Here is a 14,725-nt window from a genome sequence, read left to right on the forward strand (position 1 = left end):
TTTGGTAAAGGTTGTCAGAGTGGGGAAAGCAGCCTCGGCACTAACACCTCAGCTTGGGCGCTCTCTAGACCCTATGGAGTGCATCCTCCCAGTCAGTTCCCACCAGCACTGAGAGACGAGAACAAAGCCACCACCACAGTGGTTTGTGGTGAGTGTAAATATGAGGCAGATGCAGAGTCCCCGCCACAGGTCCCCGCCACAGGGATGCTCACAAAGGTCCCGGATAAGAACAAACAGGCTCTGCCTCGCCTTCCTCTCTTCACTTTTAGATACAGAGACAGCAATGGCTACAAAATAGCTTCAATTTCAGTTCCTTTCTTTCTCTCTTTTGAGGCAGGATCTCACTGCACACATCAAGCTGATGTGGAACTCTCTATGTAGACCAGGCTGGCCTCAGACTCACAAGGATGCACCTGCCTCTGCTTCCCACTCGCTGGGATTAATAGCATGTGCAACTATGTCCGGCATAATTTAGGTTGCTTAGGTTTACTGAGAATGATAAACACAACTGAACACTTCCATTTAGACAAAAGTCACCTTGCCTATTTTGGGGGAGGACAGGACTGAAGATTGAGACCTGGGCTTCCAGCATGGTGGTAAAGCCCCACTGCTGAGCAACACACCCAGCCTTTTTTCATCCTTAGACAGGCCCTAACATGGCTTCCTAGGCAGGCCTTGAACTCACTCTGAACCTGGGCAGGATCTGACCTTGTAATCCTCTTGCTACACACAGCCTTCTGCAAGCCTATGCCACCACGCCCAGCTCACCACTCTCTTAATCCCCAAGGAATTATTCAGAAATCAGCTAGCTCACCTTTCCCTTTGAGAAAACAGGATCAGGATTTAGAACTGACTTCTCAGAGTGCTTGTGTGTCCTGCAAAACTTGTTCTCACAGTGGAAGGCATTCCTCCATACCACCCCGAACAGCAGGCTCACAGGGACACTTACAACACCATTCTGTCTGTTCAGCTCTTCTTGGGAGTCCAGCTTCCCGGGTGCATGGCCCTTGCACTAACCAAAACTCAGAACACTTGGAGAGCCCTCTTACCTTGTGTTCACAGGGAGCACCGTAGTAGCCATCATTCAGCCCAAAAATGATTTCATTCTGGTTGCGGGCATGGATCTGAGAAAGGAGGAAAGCATAACATTAGTTGATCTTATTCCAGATGTCAGGGCATGACAGCTGAAACTTCCATGCCAAGGAACAGGCTGGCTCTATCTAAACAAAGGGGCAGCAAAGAAATCAGGTCCCAAAGGCCAGTGAGTGACAGAGGGGACAGTCCATCCAGCTTTAGTCAAAAACCTCACAAACACCACGTGAGGCTACTGGAGCCATTAGTGATTGTCACCAACATTGTTAACTTGTGATGGGACAGTTATGTCTGAAGGACAGGGGACAGTGGCAAACTACTTAAAAATTAAAAAAAAAAAAAAAAAAAAAAAAAAAAAAAAAAAAAAAAAAAAAAAAAACTCTACTAATGCTTTAAAATTGTGATGTCAGATTAGCTTCTACTTTCTGGTCTTTTTGAGATCAACTGCCCTGTGCTGACCCGGTCGGAAGAATACAACATGGAAGGATTAAAGAACAGGGACTGGAGATGGTTCCAGGCTTAAGGGCACTGGCTGCTCTTCTAGAGTATCAGGATTCCATTACCAGACCCATGCAAGGTGACTGGCTATAGCGATCGTCCCAGAGAACCCAACCTCCTCTGCCCTCCAGGAGCACAGTGCACACACAGTGTACAGACTCACAACAGTCAAAACACCCACACACATAAAATAAAAATAAATCTTTTAAAAAAAAATAGATTAAAGAAGTAGTGAGACACGGTGGCACAGACCTGTAATCCTTACTCTGTGGGAGGCGAGCAAAGGCAGAAAGATCGTAAGTTTAGACCAGCCCATGCTTCTCGAAAAACACATGGGGGTAGGGGAAGGAAACAAGAACTGAGATCTAAAATAGTACTCAACTATGAAATGAACACCCAAATTTACTTCTTTCATCAGAAAGAATTGTGGTCAAAAAAAAGGCCCTGCTTTTGAAATGAAGATTTCAAGTGAAGAGTTACAAAAGGGTGAAAACTTGGGCTTCCCGTGAGGAAAGCCTCACCAAGAGCAGGAACAGCCAGAGCCATCCACCAGCAGACAGCCCCGTGAGCACCGGCCTCTACCGCCCTCCTTTCATGATCCACACACTTCCCGTTTACCTGGTTGCTTACTGAGCCAAACACAGCAACAGCAAAGAGGTTCTGTAATCACTAATGTGTACTGACCACTGTAGGTCAAGCAAGAAGTTTTCTGCTTCACAGGCAAAATGTTTCAAAAACCTGTTTCAAGATTAGATGGGTCTGAAACTTTAGAAATATTTGTACCTGAAGAGAGAAGACTAAAATTATGCTCATCAAAATGTTACCAACTGTAACTGGGAAGTGATCTCACTGGCCCAAAAACAACTATTACTTTTTAAATTGAAAGAAGAATATGAATGTCACTAAAGAAAGGGGAGAGAAAGTATGGAGAGAAATACTTCTACATAAAGTCAGATTTCCAAAGAGTTATGCAAAGCTGGCCACTGAATTAGTTTACTGAAAAATTAGATATGAGCTAAAAAGCTAACAGCCCAGGTCTGGCCCAGGTCTGGGGCAACATCAAAGGCAGCCAGTCTTTGCAGCCAGATGCCCAGCATGCTTCCAACCCCGCAGCCAATCGCCTGCAGCGGCACACCCTTTAATTCGTTCCCACCTCAGTGAGGTGGAGAAGCCCTGCTCTAAAGAGTGTCCAAAAGACAGAAGGTCATAGCTGCATGGGAAACTGTCTGGAGAAGTGAGACCAAAAACCCACCTGTCTACTGATGTATTAGAGATCAGGAAATATAAATCTCAGCGCAATCTCTCTGTTTTTGACTAATAAAAAATACACTGGCAGACAGGCACTGGGCGACTCTACCTTGGAGAAGAAAATCAACTAAACATGGGGAAAGGAGATCCTAAGAAGCCAAGAGGCAAAATGTCCTCATATGCATTCTTTGTGCAAACCTGCCTGGAGGAGCACAAGAAGAAGCACACGGATGCTTCTGTCAACTTCTCAGAGTTCTCCAAGAAGTGCTCAGAGAGGTGGAAGACCATGTCTGCTAAAGAAAAGGGGTAATTAGAAGATATGGCAAAGGCTGACAAGGCTCGTTATGAAAGAGAAATGAAAACCTACATCCCCCCCAAAGGGGAGACCAAAAAGAAGTTCAAGGACCCCAATGCACCCAAGAGGCCTCCTTCAGCCTTCTTCTTGTTCTGTTCTGAGTATCGCCCCAAAATCAAAGGAGAGCATCCTGGCTTATCCATTGGTGATGTTGCAAAGAAACTAGGAGAGATGTGGAACAACACTGCAGCGGATGACAAGCAGCCCTAGAGAAGAAGGCTGCCAAGCTGAAGGAGAAGTACGAGAAGGATATTGCTGCCTACAGAGCTAAAGGAAAACCTGATGCAGCGAAAAGGGGGGGGGGGGTCAAGCCTGAAAAAAGCAAAATAAGAAGAGGAAGATGATTAGGAGGATGAAGAGGAAGAGGATGAGGAAGAGGAGGGAAAAGTGGAAGACAAAGATGAAGATGATGAATAAGTTGGTTCTAGAACAGTTTTTTTTTCTTATCTATAAAGCATTTAACCCTCCTATACACAACTCACTCCTTTTAAAGAAAAAAATTGAAATGTAAAAAAGAAAAAAGAAAAGAAAAGAAAAATACACTGAATAAAACAGACTATAGGACAGAGCACACATTATAAAACACAGAGCTCTTAGATCATGGAGAGAAATGTGTGTCTCATTCATCCTCTTTAATTGACTCAGCTGTGCTGGGACGATCACATGAAAAAATAGACAAGAACTGTGTTTATTAATAACTTATAATTAATAATCTATCCTCAAGGCTGCTCCCATATCTTTATAAATCACTCACTGTCTCTGAGCTTCTGTTCCTCACAGCACTGAAGAGAGGCCCTGAGCATTGTGTGCGTGTAAATCCAGAAGAAGAGGATACAGCCACCAGGCTTCACCCACTCAGCTCCAAACATGAGGGCTCAGCCATCACATGTCAGGGTGCTGCATGCCCTGTGCCAACACTATCAACAAATGCTTCAAATTCCCCCACTTCTTCTGATTTTCTCAGCTCAAAATGAAGAAATCAACTTCTGGGCCCACTCTCAACTTCTCTTCTCTGGTTGACTCTAACTCATTCTTCCAGATTTACTTGGGACCAACATCATCTAAACTATGAATGAAGAATTCTATTTGCTGACAGCAGATTTTACACGACACACTCATGGAGCATTTACCACTGCACATTGACTATCTGGGGCCATAAAATGAACCTTAAGAAAGACAGTTCAAAGCAATGAAACCATAGAAATGACTTTCCCTAAACTCAATAGAATTAAAGTAGATATCAACCATAGGAAGATATCCAGAAAACCCACAAATATTTAAAAGTTAATAGCATACTCTTATGCTCAAAGAATAAAGATACATTTGAAAATATTTGGAACTAAGTAAAAACACAAGGGGAAATTTCTGGACTGTGCCTAAAGCAATGCTTTAAAAAAATTTACTAAATGCTTATTCTGAAGATAGAAGTAAGTTCTCAAATCAGGAATTCTGTTTTCTCTAAGAACTAAAAAAAGAATAACCAGGAAAATCCACAGCAAACAAAATAGTAACCATGCTAAGATGAAAACAGATTGATGAGTCTGAAACAATAAAGATAATCAATGCACTCACACACTATCTTAAGGTTAGTAAACTGTTCCATCACTAGTGAAGGGTCAGGAGAGGAAGAAGATAGAAAACACCATGCACAGAACACAGCAGGCAGGCTCGCTGTAGACCTACCCACAGCCGAAGGATTAGCGATGGATGTGGATATCCCTATACCAATGTACGTAAAGCCTCAGATGAAACAGACAGCTTTCAAAGAAAATCAATCCATCAGCACTCACGGAGGAAGCCCTACATTGGAGACAGTAAGTCCCACTTCAAAACTCGCCACAAAGAAATCTTAACACCCAGACGGTCCCATTGAAAAATTCTGTCAAACATTTGCAGAACAGTAAAACATCTATAACAACTCCTCCAAAAACCAGAAGCAGACACGCCGTAGCCCATATGAGACCAGCCTGACCTGCACCAGACCAGCGAACACGTACATTGTTAAGAAAAGGTCAAGTAACTCTCAGGAATGAGGTATTGTTTTCTTTAACAAAATATTAACAAATCAAATCTGTCAGTATAGAAAAGCCCAACATGTGTATGATATAAAACTTTAAATATACATGAAGAAGAATGCATTGTAACTAAGTAGGGTTTGTATCAGAATTCAACCCAAAGTAATAACGTCAACATCACTTAAGGCTAGAACTGCTTGGTACATTAACAGCAAGAAGAAACTTCTTTTACCTGGTAATAATATACTTAATAGTAAAAGGCTAAATAATCTGATATTATACTTAATACTGAAAGGCTGAATAATCTGATAATATTATACTTAATAGCCAAAGCTGAATGTTTCCCCCCAAGATAAGGCAGGAAAAGAAAGAAAAACAAGGATTTGCCCCTCGTTAATTTTAATTGAACAATGTACTGAAGGGAAGTAGCAATTAAATAAGACCCCACCAAAAGATATAAAGAAGTACATTTAAGATGGATGTTTAACACTGAAGTGGATGCTCACAGCCAGCTATTGGATGGAACACAGGGTCCCCAATGGAGGAGCTAGAGAAAGTACCCAAGGACCTGAAGGGGGCTGCAACCCTGTAGGTGGAACAACAATATGAACTAACCAGTACCCCCTGAGCTCGAGTCTCTAGCTGCATATGTAGCAGAAGATGGCCTAATCGGCCATCACTGGGAATAGAGGCCCCTTGGTCTTGCAAACTTTATATGACCCAGCACAAGGGAAGGCCTGGGCCAAGTAGTGGGAGTGGGCGGGTAGGGGAGCAGGGGTGGGGGGAGGGGGTATAGGGAACTTTCGGGATAGCATTTGAAATGTAAATAAAGAAAATAATAATAATAAAAAAACAAAAACAAAAAAAAAGAAATGAATAGGGCAGACACATGACCCAGGATAATAGGTACAAAAATAGGAAATTGCTTTGTCTGAGATTTTTCTGAGGTAAAATAGCAAGGAATGAAACTATTTGGAATTTGATAATGTTATGTCTGTGAACTGTATATAATTTGGGAGTAGATAATATCAGCACACTAATAAAATGGGTATTTCTGAAAAAAAAAAAAATGGATGTTTAAAAGTGAAATGAGGGGAGGCAGAGGCAGGCAGATTTCTGAGTTCGAGGCCAGCCTGGTCCACAGAGTGAGTTCCAGGACAGCCAGGGCTATACAGAGAAACCCCGTCTCGGGGAAAAAAAAAAAAAAAAGTGAAATGATCCTCTCATTGGCTTAGGTACTTGAACACTTGATCCCCCGATGATGAGGCTAATAGGAAAGGCTGGGGAACCTTAACAAAATGGAGCCTGCTAAAGGAAGAGAGCCACTAGGACTTGGTTTTGAGGTTTGGGGAGGGGGACATTTCCTATTCGTCTTCCTTTGGTTCCTGACTGTCTCGCAGTGTGTATCTGCAAATGAGCATGCAAGTGTATGCAGGCCAGAGGTCAACATCAGATGTCTTCCTCTGTCTTTCTCTACCTGATGTTCTGAGGCAGGGTCTCTCACAAGACCCAGAGCTCGCCTGTTCATACGGGGTGGGCTGACCGACCAGTCAATTCCAGGGATCCTTGCCTCAGCATCCCAGTGCTGGCTTACAGATCGGCACTATAGGTGCGGCTTTCACATAGGTCTGCAGAGTCTATTCAGGTCCTCACGACTGTGCAACAAGGACCTTACTGATGGAGCCACCTCTAAAACAGCATCGATTTAGATTGGCACAAAAAGATGGGAATTTAGAGGCAGAAATCTAGTATGTGAGACCTGTAGGCTAAAAACTACAAAATCCTAGTGAATGAAGAAGCTTTTCATAAATGAACAGATATATAATGCCTACAGAACAAAAGACTCAATAGTCCCCACACTTGCTTTGATTCAATTCCTACTAAAATACCATAAAAAAAATCTATAGAAGAAAAAAAAACTTACAATAGCCAAAATAATTTCAGTTGCTTTTATTTTTATAATGCTAATGTTTTGACTGATAGCTTTGACTGATAGTTTAGAACCAAAACCAAGGGACCAGGGGACCTAAGCCCAGGGCATACTATAAAACTACCGTAGTCAAGACAGACACACACATCAATGAGTCAGAGTCCAGAAACAAGATTCACACAATTGATGTTCAACAACAATGTCAAAGAAAAAGTAAGAGAATGCACGTGGGTCACGGGAGATCTGCTTATAGGAAAGGGAACCCACAAGAGGGGTGAAGGGGAATGAAAGGGCAACTGAGGAGGGGTGATAAAAACAGTGCAAAAAGGAAGGTGTGCGCATGTGAACGTGCTGTAATGTGATCCACCACTGTGGATGACTTACAGTGCAATTATAGGAAGGAAAACAACATGAGACCCAAAGGTTCAATGGAGACATGGTAGGCAGCCTTTATAAGAGTGCAGAACCATCATCCATTCATCTACAGAACAATGGCCTTTGTATTTTTATAAACGTTAACTCAGAAAGAATACCTGCAAGCCAGGCACAGTGACGCACACGTGTAACCTCAGCGCCTGGGAGCTGGAGGCAGGAGGATCAGGTGTTCAAGTCAAGCCTCAACTACACAGAGCAAGCTCAAGAGCGCCCTAGTATACATGAGACCTTGTTTCAATAAGCAAAAGTCAAAAATAACAACACAGAGGCTGGACAGATGGCTGAGCAGCTGAGAGCAAGTGCTTCTCTCACAGAGGCCTCGAGTTCAGTTCCCAGTGCCCATGTCAGGTGGCTTACCACCACCTGTAATTCCAGCTAAGTTGGAAAGGATTCCATAAACTCTTCTGGCCTCTATGGGCATCTGTACTCACATACACACACCCACACTGGCAGTCAAGCATACCAGTGTACATAAAATTTAAATAGAAATAAAATGCTGGGCAGCAGTGGCACATGACTTTTATCCTAGCTCTCAGAAGGCAGAGGCAGGGGGATCTCTGTGAGTTCAAGCCCAGCCTGCTCTACAAGTTTCAGGACAGCCAGGAAAACTCAGAGAAACCCTGTCTCAGATAGATAGATAGATAGATAGATAGATAGATAGATAGATAGATAGATAGATAGATAATTTCAAAATAATAACAAAAATGGACAAATATTAAACCTACAACTTCAACCAAAAAAACTTTTACAAAACAAATTTTGGTGGCCTTAGGCTAAGCCATGTATATTGGATGATATATAAAAGGCATGAAAACTTAAAAGTTGATATTGCAGACTTCATCAACATTTTTTTAAATGTGTTCTTTAAATGCCACTATTAAGGAAAGGAAAAAGGAGCAGTGTAGGACTTTAATCGCAGCACTCAGATCTCTGAGTTCGAGGCCAGCCTGGTCTACATAAAAGTTCCAGGACAGCCAGGGGTACACAGAGAAACCCTGACTTCAGGCGAAAAAAAGAAAGGAAAAAAATGAAAAAGGAGGCAGTATGACAGTGCACACCTTTAGCCCAGCATCCGGAGGCAGAGGCAGGAAAACTCTGTGAGTTCAAGGCCAGCCTGGTCTACATAGTGAGTTCCAGAATACGAAATACTGACACCCTGTTTCAAAAAAAAAGAAGGAAGGAAGGAAGGAATGACAAACAGACCTACAGGCCTGAAGAGATTACCCAGTGATTAAAGGCTACTGTTCTAAAGGACCTGTATCTGATTCCTAGCACCCATGTGGCCGATCCTACCATCTGTAACTCCAGTCCGAGGGATCCAGCTCCCCCTTCTGTCCTCTGCAGGTACTGCATGCATGTGGTACACAGATATACACACCAGCAAAACATTCATAAATATAAAATAAAAATAAACAAATCTTTTTTTAAAAAGGGGAGGCTGGAGAGATGGCTCAGAGATTAAGAATGGTTGTTGCTCTACAAAGGACCTGAGTCCAATACCTAGCACCCACATAATGGCTCCCAACCATCTATAACCCCAGTTCCAGGGAATCCAATAGGCACACATGGTATACATACATGCATACTAACAAAATATTTATACATAAAAAGTAAATAAATAAAAAGTTTTTTTAAAGAAATAGAAAATGAAGACAGCAAAAAGTATCTGGAAAACACATATTTTATAAAGAACTAATATATGTACAATATATAAGGAATATTTTACATAGTACATACGTGTGTGTGTGTGTGTGTGTGTGTGTGTGTGTGTGTGTGTGTGTGAACCTGGAAGCTCAAGCCTGATTTCAGTATCATCTTTCTAGCACTCTCTACCTTAGATATTGAGGCACGATCTCTTACTGAATCCAGGACTTGCCTTTTTGCTGCTCTGGCTAGCAGCTTGCTCAAGAGATGCTCGTAGTCTCTGTCTCCCACACACTAGCATGCTAGCATGCTAGCATGCACACCAGGGTTTTAGTAAGTTCTTGAAATCCAAAATCTCATCTACACATCTGTGGGACAACCGCTTTAAGCTCTCTCACTAGCCTTCTACAAGTAACTAAAAATTTATTAAAAGTCAGTAACTAAAAACTAGCCTTTTACAAGTCAGTAACTAAAAATTTAAACAACCTAGGAAAGAATAACAAAAGATATAAATAAACACTATGCACGGGCACGCACACACACACACACACACACACACACACACACACTTATCCTAAGAGCAGACAATTGCATTCTTGGGTCTTTACCCAAAAGAAATGACAACATATATCAACAAAAAGGCCCACAGCTAACCACTCACAGCAGCTTCAGTCACCATGGTGGTAGTTATTCAACTCGACTTACATGATTCACTGAACTGTACACTGTTCTACTATACTGTTCTACTATACTGTTCAGTGCTGAGGATGGAGCCGGGGCTCAGACATGGGGCAAATGCTGCACCACCTAGCTACACTCAGAGCCTCCGATGAACTGATCGTATGCACTTGACACCTCAATAAGCCTAAGGTAAAACCCAACTCATCTCAAGCCATCGCGCCCTGACTCTGGGGCTGCTGTGAATACTTCTTCCTCATGCTTTCTAACTATTTAAAAATGGCGCCTTCTGACCCTCTGGGTCCTTACCACTAAGATCAAGAACTGGTAGAAAGCACAAACCACTCAATGAACCTGATTCTCATCATGGCAATCCGCCTGGCTTTCTCTTTCCCTGTTGCTCTAGGAGCCCACGGCTCTAGCCTGTGCTGTGCCTCTGCCTCAGCCAAAGCTGGGTTCCCCATGCTGATGATAACTTTCGGGGTTGGCTTAAAACACACTGTGCTCTGCCACCCAGTGTGTTCCTAATACTCTAGGAGGACTTCTGAAAGACCAGCACTAAAACACAAACAAAAAAGAGAAGAAACCATTTTAGGAGACTAGAAGTTGGCAAAGGAAGAAAGATTGATGTTAAAGGCCCAGTTCTGGTCACGACAGAATGACACAAAGTGAAGATCTGGCAACAGCCTCATATGTTCATCTTGAAGAGATTAACTCAAAGGAACAAAGAGATCATGATCTGCTGGGGCTGGGACCCATGAGGGACAGGTGTTTAATCAGTTAGAAAGTTTGAGCAACCCATTGTGGGACTAGGCATGCAGCTTAGTGGTAGATAAGCTCCAGCTTGCACAAGACCCTGGGTTTCATCTCAGGCACATCATCATCATCGTAATCAATAAATAATCAAATAAAAATGAAAGTATGGTAAACACTCTGAATGTGGCGATTTTCCAATCTGAAAAAAAAAATCAAATTTAAATGGCTCCTTTCAAAAGAAGTATCAGAATGTACATACTAAACAAATATGACCAAAACATTAGGATTTTATAAACAACCTACCGCTGACATCTTAGGGTAACTCTTAACAGTAGTAACAATAGTGCCAAGACGGAGCAGAGGGCCATCTGTGCCTGCTCAGACGTGCCTCTGTGGCACTGCACAAGGAGGAGTTATGTCAGACAGATCTGAACCCAACTCTTAGCTTCACCCTACTAAGTGGTCTTAAGGACTTTCTTAAACTCTCTCAAGCTTCAATTTTCCCAATTAAAAAAGAAGGGCAAAAAATATCAACCTTTGCGAAGTTGCTCTAGCCATTAATCATAATAACTTCTATATGGCACAGTAAATCCATTTTGTTTCATGTGCAGTCCTGACAGACTTCTGACACATTCTGGGGCTACTAGAAAGGATGATGGAGCGACCTTTGAGCTCAGACAGGAAAGTTTAAGAGTAGGGAATATCAATCACACTGCAACAAAGGCAGCGCTGAGCCCAGTACAAAAGGCACATCTGTCATCTCTGGACTCAAGGCAAGAGCAGCTCTTCCTTCCCACTCCTAGATGACTGACCCTGCTGGAGGAAAGGGAGATGTCTAATGGTCAGGACTTTGCTTCAACTTCATTTCCACAATCAAGGGGAGAATATCCAATGAGGCCAAAGAAGCACAAGGACTGAGGAAAATACACACACACACACACACACACACACACACACACACACTCTCTTACACACTCACATACACACAGACACATGCACACAACACAGCCATGTATGGACATGAACACTAGGATGCTTCTGAATTTCTAAAGTTTTTTTTTTTTTAATTTAATTCTATTTTACAGTCCAGTCTTCATCCCCCATACCTTCCCCCGCCCCCCAGGATTCTCCCTATTCCCCCCCACACACCTGACATCCCCACTCCCTGGGGCCTCAAATCTCTCAAGGGTTAGGTGCACCTTCTCTGAGTGAGACCAGACCCAGCAGTCCTCTGCTGTGTATATGTGTCAGGGGCCTCATATCAGCTGCTGTATGCTGCCTGGTTGGTGGCTCAGTGTCTGGGCGATCTCAGGGTTCCAGGTTAGTTGAGACTGCTGGTCTTCCCATGGGGTCACCCTCCTCCTCAGCTTCTTCCAGCTTTTCCCCAATTCAACCACAGGGGTCCCTGGCTTCCCTCCATTGGCTGGGTGCTAGTATCTACATCTGACTCTTACAGCTGTTTGTTGGGCCTCTCAGAGGGTAGCCATGCCAGGCTCCTATCTCCAAGCACTGAGTTTCTAAAGTTAAAGATCTTTGGGGTTCATTTCTGTTACCTGTCTCACTCTAGCCCAGGATGGCCTGAAACTCACTGTGTCCACCCTAGCCTGGCCTCAAAGTTGCTAGGATCTCAAGTATGAGCCACCACACCTAGCTAAAAGCTTTTTTGTAACTCAAATGTGGCTCACACGCCTTGTTTGTTTACGACCTGGTTCTGTAACACGGCACTAGCTAGCCAGGAATTCTCTGTAGACCAGACAGAACTCCAATTTAAGACAATCCTCCTGCCTGTTCCTTCTGAGTGCTGGGATTATAGGCATGTGTCACCAAGCCTGGAAAGTTGTCTTTTTTTCATTTCTTTCTTTCTTTTTTTTTTCTTGTACTAACTTACTTTTTTACTGTTTTTTCTTCTACTAACATCTATCGTGACTGAAACTAGAGGAAGGAACATCAGTAGAGAGAGCTTGGCAGGTTAATTTGTAGAGCACAACCCCTGGAAACATCACTCTGAAAATTACCTGCTGACCCAAGTACTTCAGCCCATCCAGGGAGACTTTCCACTCTATCAACAGCTGAAAGGCCTCTTCCTTTCCACCCCAAATCTTCACCACAAAGCAGGACACAGATGTATCCAGGCGGGCCGGCATTATCCCAAAGTCAAGACTCCTCCACGTTGGATTCTGTTGATGGAAATTAAAACATACTTTAGGAAGACTCTTAACTTCTTCACAAAAATTCCCATTAGACGGTAGATCATTTTGTTTTCAATCTAAAAGAGAGGCTGATGAGGTGGCTCAGTGGATGAGAGCACTGGCTGCTCTTCTGGAGGACCCGGGTTTTATCACCAGCACTCACACGTCAGCTCCCAACTGCCTCTACCTCCAGACCTGATGCCCTCTGTGGCCTCTGCAATCACCAGGCACACAAATGATATGCAGTCACACATGCAGGCAAAACACCCACATACTTAAAAAGCTAAAATAAAAAAGAAAGACCAGAGCTGGCAGGGTGGCTCAGTGGGTAAGAACACTTGCCACCAAGCCTGACAACCTGAGCTCAATCCCCAGAACCACGTGACAGCAGAAGCGGGCCAACCCCTGCAAGCTGTCCTCTGACCTCCGCATGGACCTGGCATGCTCAGACGCCCAGCTCCCTGACATACACAAAATAAATCCTTTCTTAGTAGACAAGGGGTATCACAAGCAGAAGTGGGGTGATGATGACACCCTGGATTGGTCTGCTTATTAAAACACAGACGCTGACCTCACTGACAGGGCTTCACACAACACTTTCAGTCATGCATTCAAGAAAAGACATGATTATTAAAAGCAAGCACAGATTAACACACAGACATACAACTGGTCATCACGCAAAGAATAAGAACACGTGCTGTGTGTGGCTCTAACTGGGACAGCTGTACAGCAGCCCTACCTCCAAGGCTCAGGGGTTATAAAGGATGAAGGGGTGGAGAGGTTTTTGGACAGCTGCAGTCAAACAGTACTTGCCAAGCATGTCAGAACCACTGCGCACAAGCACTCGCTGTGGCTGCCACTGCATGCATAGGAATTCACACCAGCAAGCTCTGGGGCGGGATGGGGGTGGGGAAACTCATTATGTCCCACCCCAAGCTGAGGAGTTAGGCAGCTGGGAATTGATAGCTGCTGGGGTTGGGAGAATTCGTTTTCTTCAGGGATGGGGAAGGAACTGGAGGAGAAGGGGATGGGAGGTGATCAAACCACATTACATGCATGCATAACACTCACAAACAATTGGGGCGGGGGCAATAACATATAAGCAATGCCCCCAAAGGACCTCCACCTGAAATCTCCATTTAAAACTGGAGATGTAGCCCGACAGCAGAGTGACTGCCTGGCAAGCGCAAGGCCCTGGGTACCATCCCCAGTATAAACAGGAATGATTACACTGGAACAGTGCAAAGTCCAGTGACATTGTCCTGCTAAAGGTTACACAGCAGCACAGAACAAACAATAAACTCTAAGAAGCAGGGAAGACGGCCAAGAGCACAGAGCTTGGCTTCGAAAGCACAAATAGAATTTCAGCAGATTAAACCTGGGAATACCAGGCAAAGGGAATGTATTTCCAGCACTCAGAGGTGTGAGGCAACAAGTATGAGCAGGGACCTAAGAGCAATTGCCCCGGCTGGAGCAAAAGAAAGGAGGCTCGCAGGCAGTGCGGCTGCGTGTGGTGCCCAAACCTCTCCGGGCATCACCTGGCTTCCCCACTCACTATAGCCCTTGCTATCACCCAGCTTAAGCTCATGCCAGGTGATGGGGTTTCAGTCTTTATAACTGAAGACCCTGAGGCAGTGGACTGTGGGATGTGGAATTCAGGCATGTAGCCTAGTCATGCCCTTTCTACTGCACTGCCCTCTCCTCTCTGCTGACAGAGGAAGTTAAATGACTCTTCCTGCCATTCCACCAGTGTGCTGGGCTGACCAATGCTCATTCACCCATCCTAACCCACATTTCTAATGGTAACCTCTCTGCAGAGCTCAGTGGTCAGCCAGTGAATGTCGAGACACTGTGCTCAAATAACCTCAAACCAGTTACCCATGCC

At 43.9% G+C, this 14,725-nt stretch overlaps 1 protein-coding gene across 1 annotated transcript in view; it reads right to left on the reverse strand.

The window, feature by feature from the left end:
* The window catches only part of Uvrag (UV radiation resistance associated), a 267,126-nt gene that overhangs the window by 207,593 nt on the left and 44,808 nt on the right, over nt 1-14,725 (reverse strand). Inside the window, exons 4-5 of the mRNA XM_021197047.1 lie at nt 12,667-12,828; nt 1,050-1,124 (exon numbers count right to left, since the gene is read on the reverse strand). Coding sequence (XP_021052706.1) covers nt 1,050-1,124; nt 12,667-12,828 — 237 coding nt within the window. The remainder of the gene's footprint in view (nt 1-1,049; nt 1,125-12,666; nt 12,829-14,725) is intronic.

Source organism: Mus pahari, chromosome 1 (assembly GCF_900095145.1).
Source record: "Mus pahari chromosome 1, PAHARI_EIJ_v1.1, whole genome shotgun sequence".
In the NCBI taxonomy this organism is placed as follows: domain Eukaryota; kingdom Metazoa; phylum Chordata; class Mammalia; order Rodentia; family Muridae; genus Mus; species Mus pahari.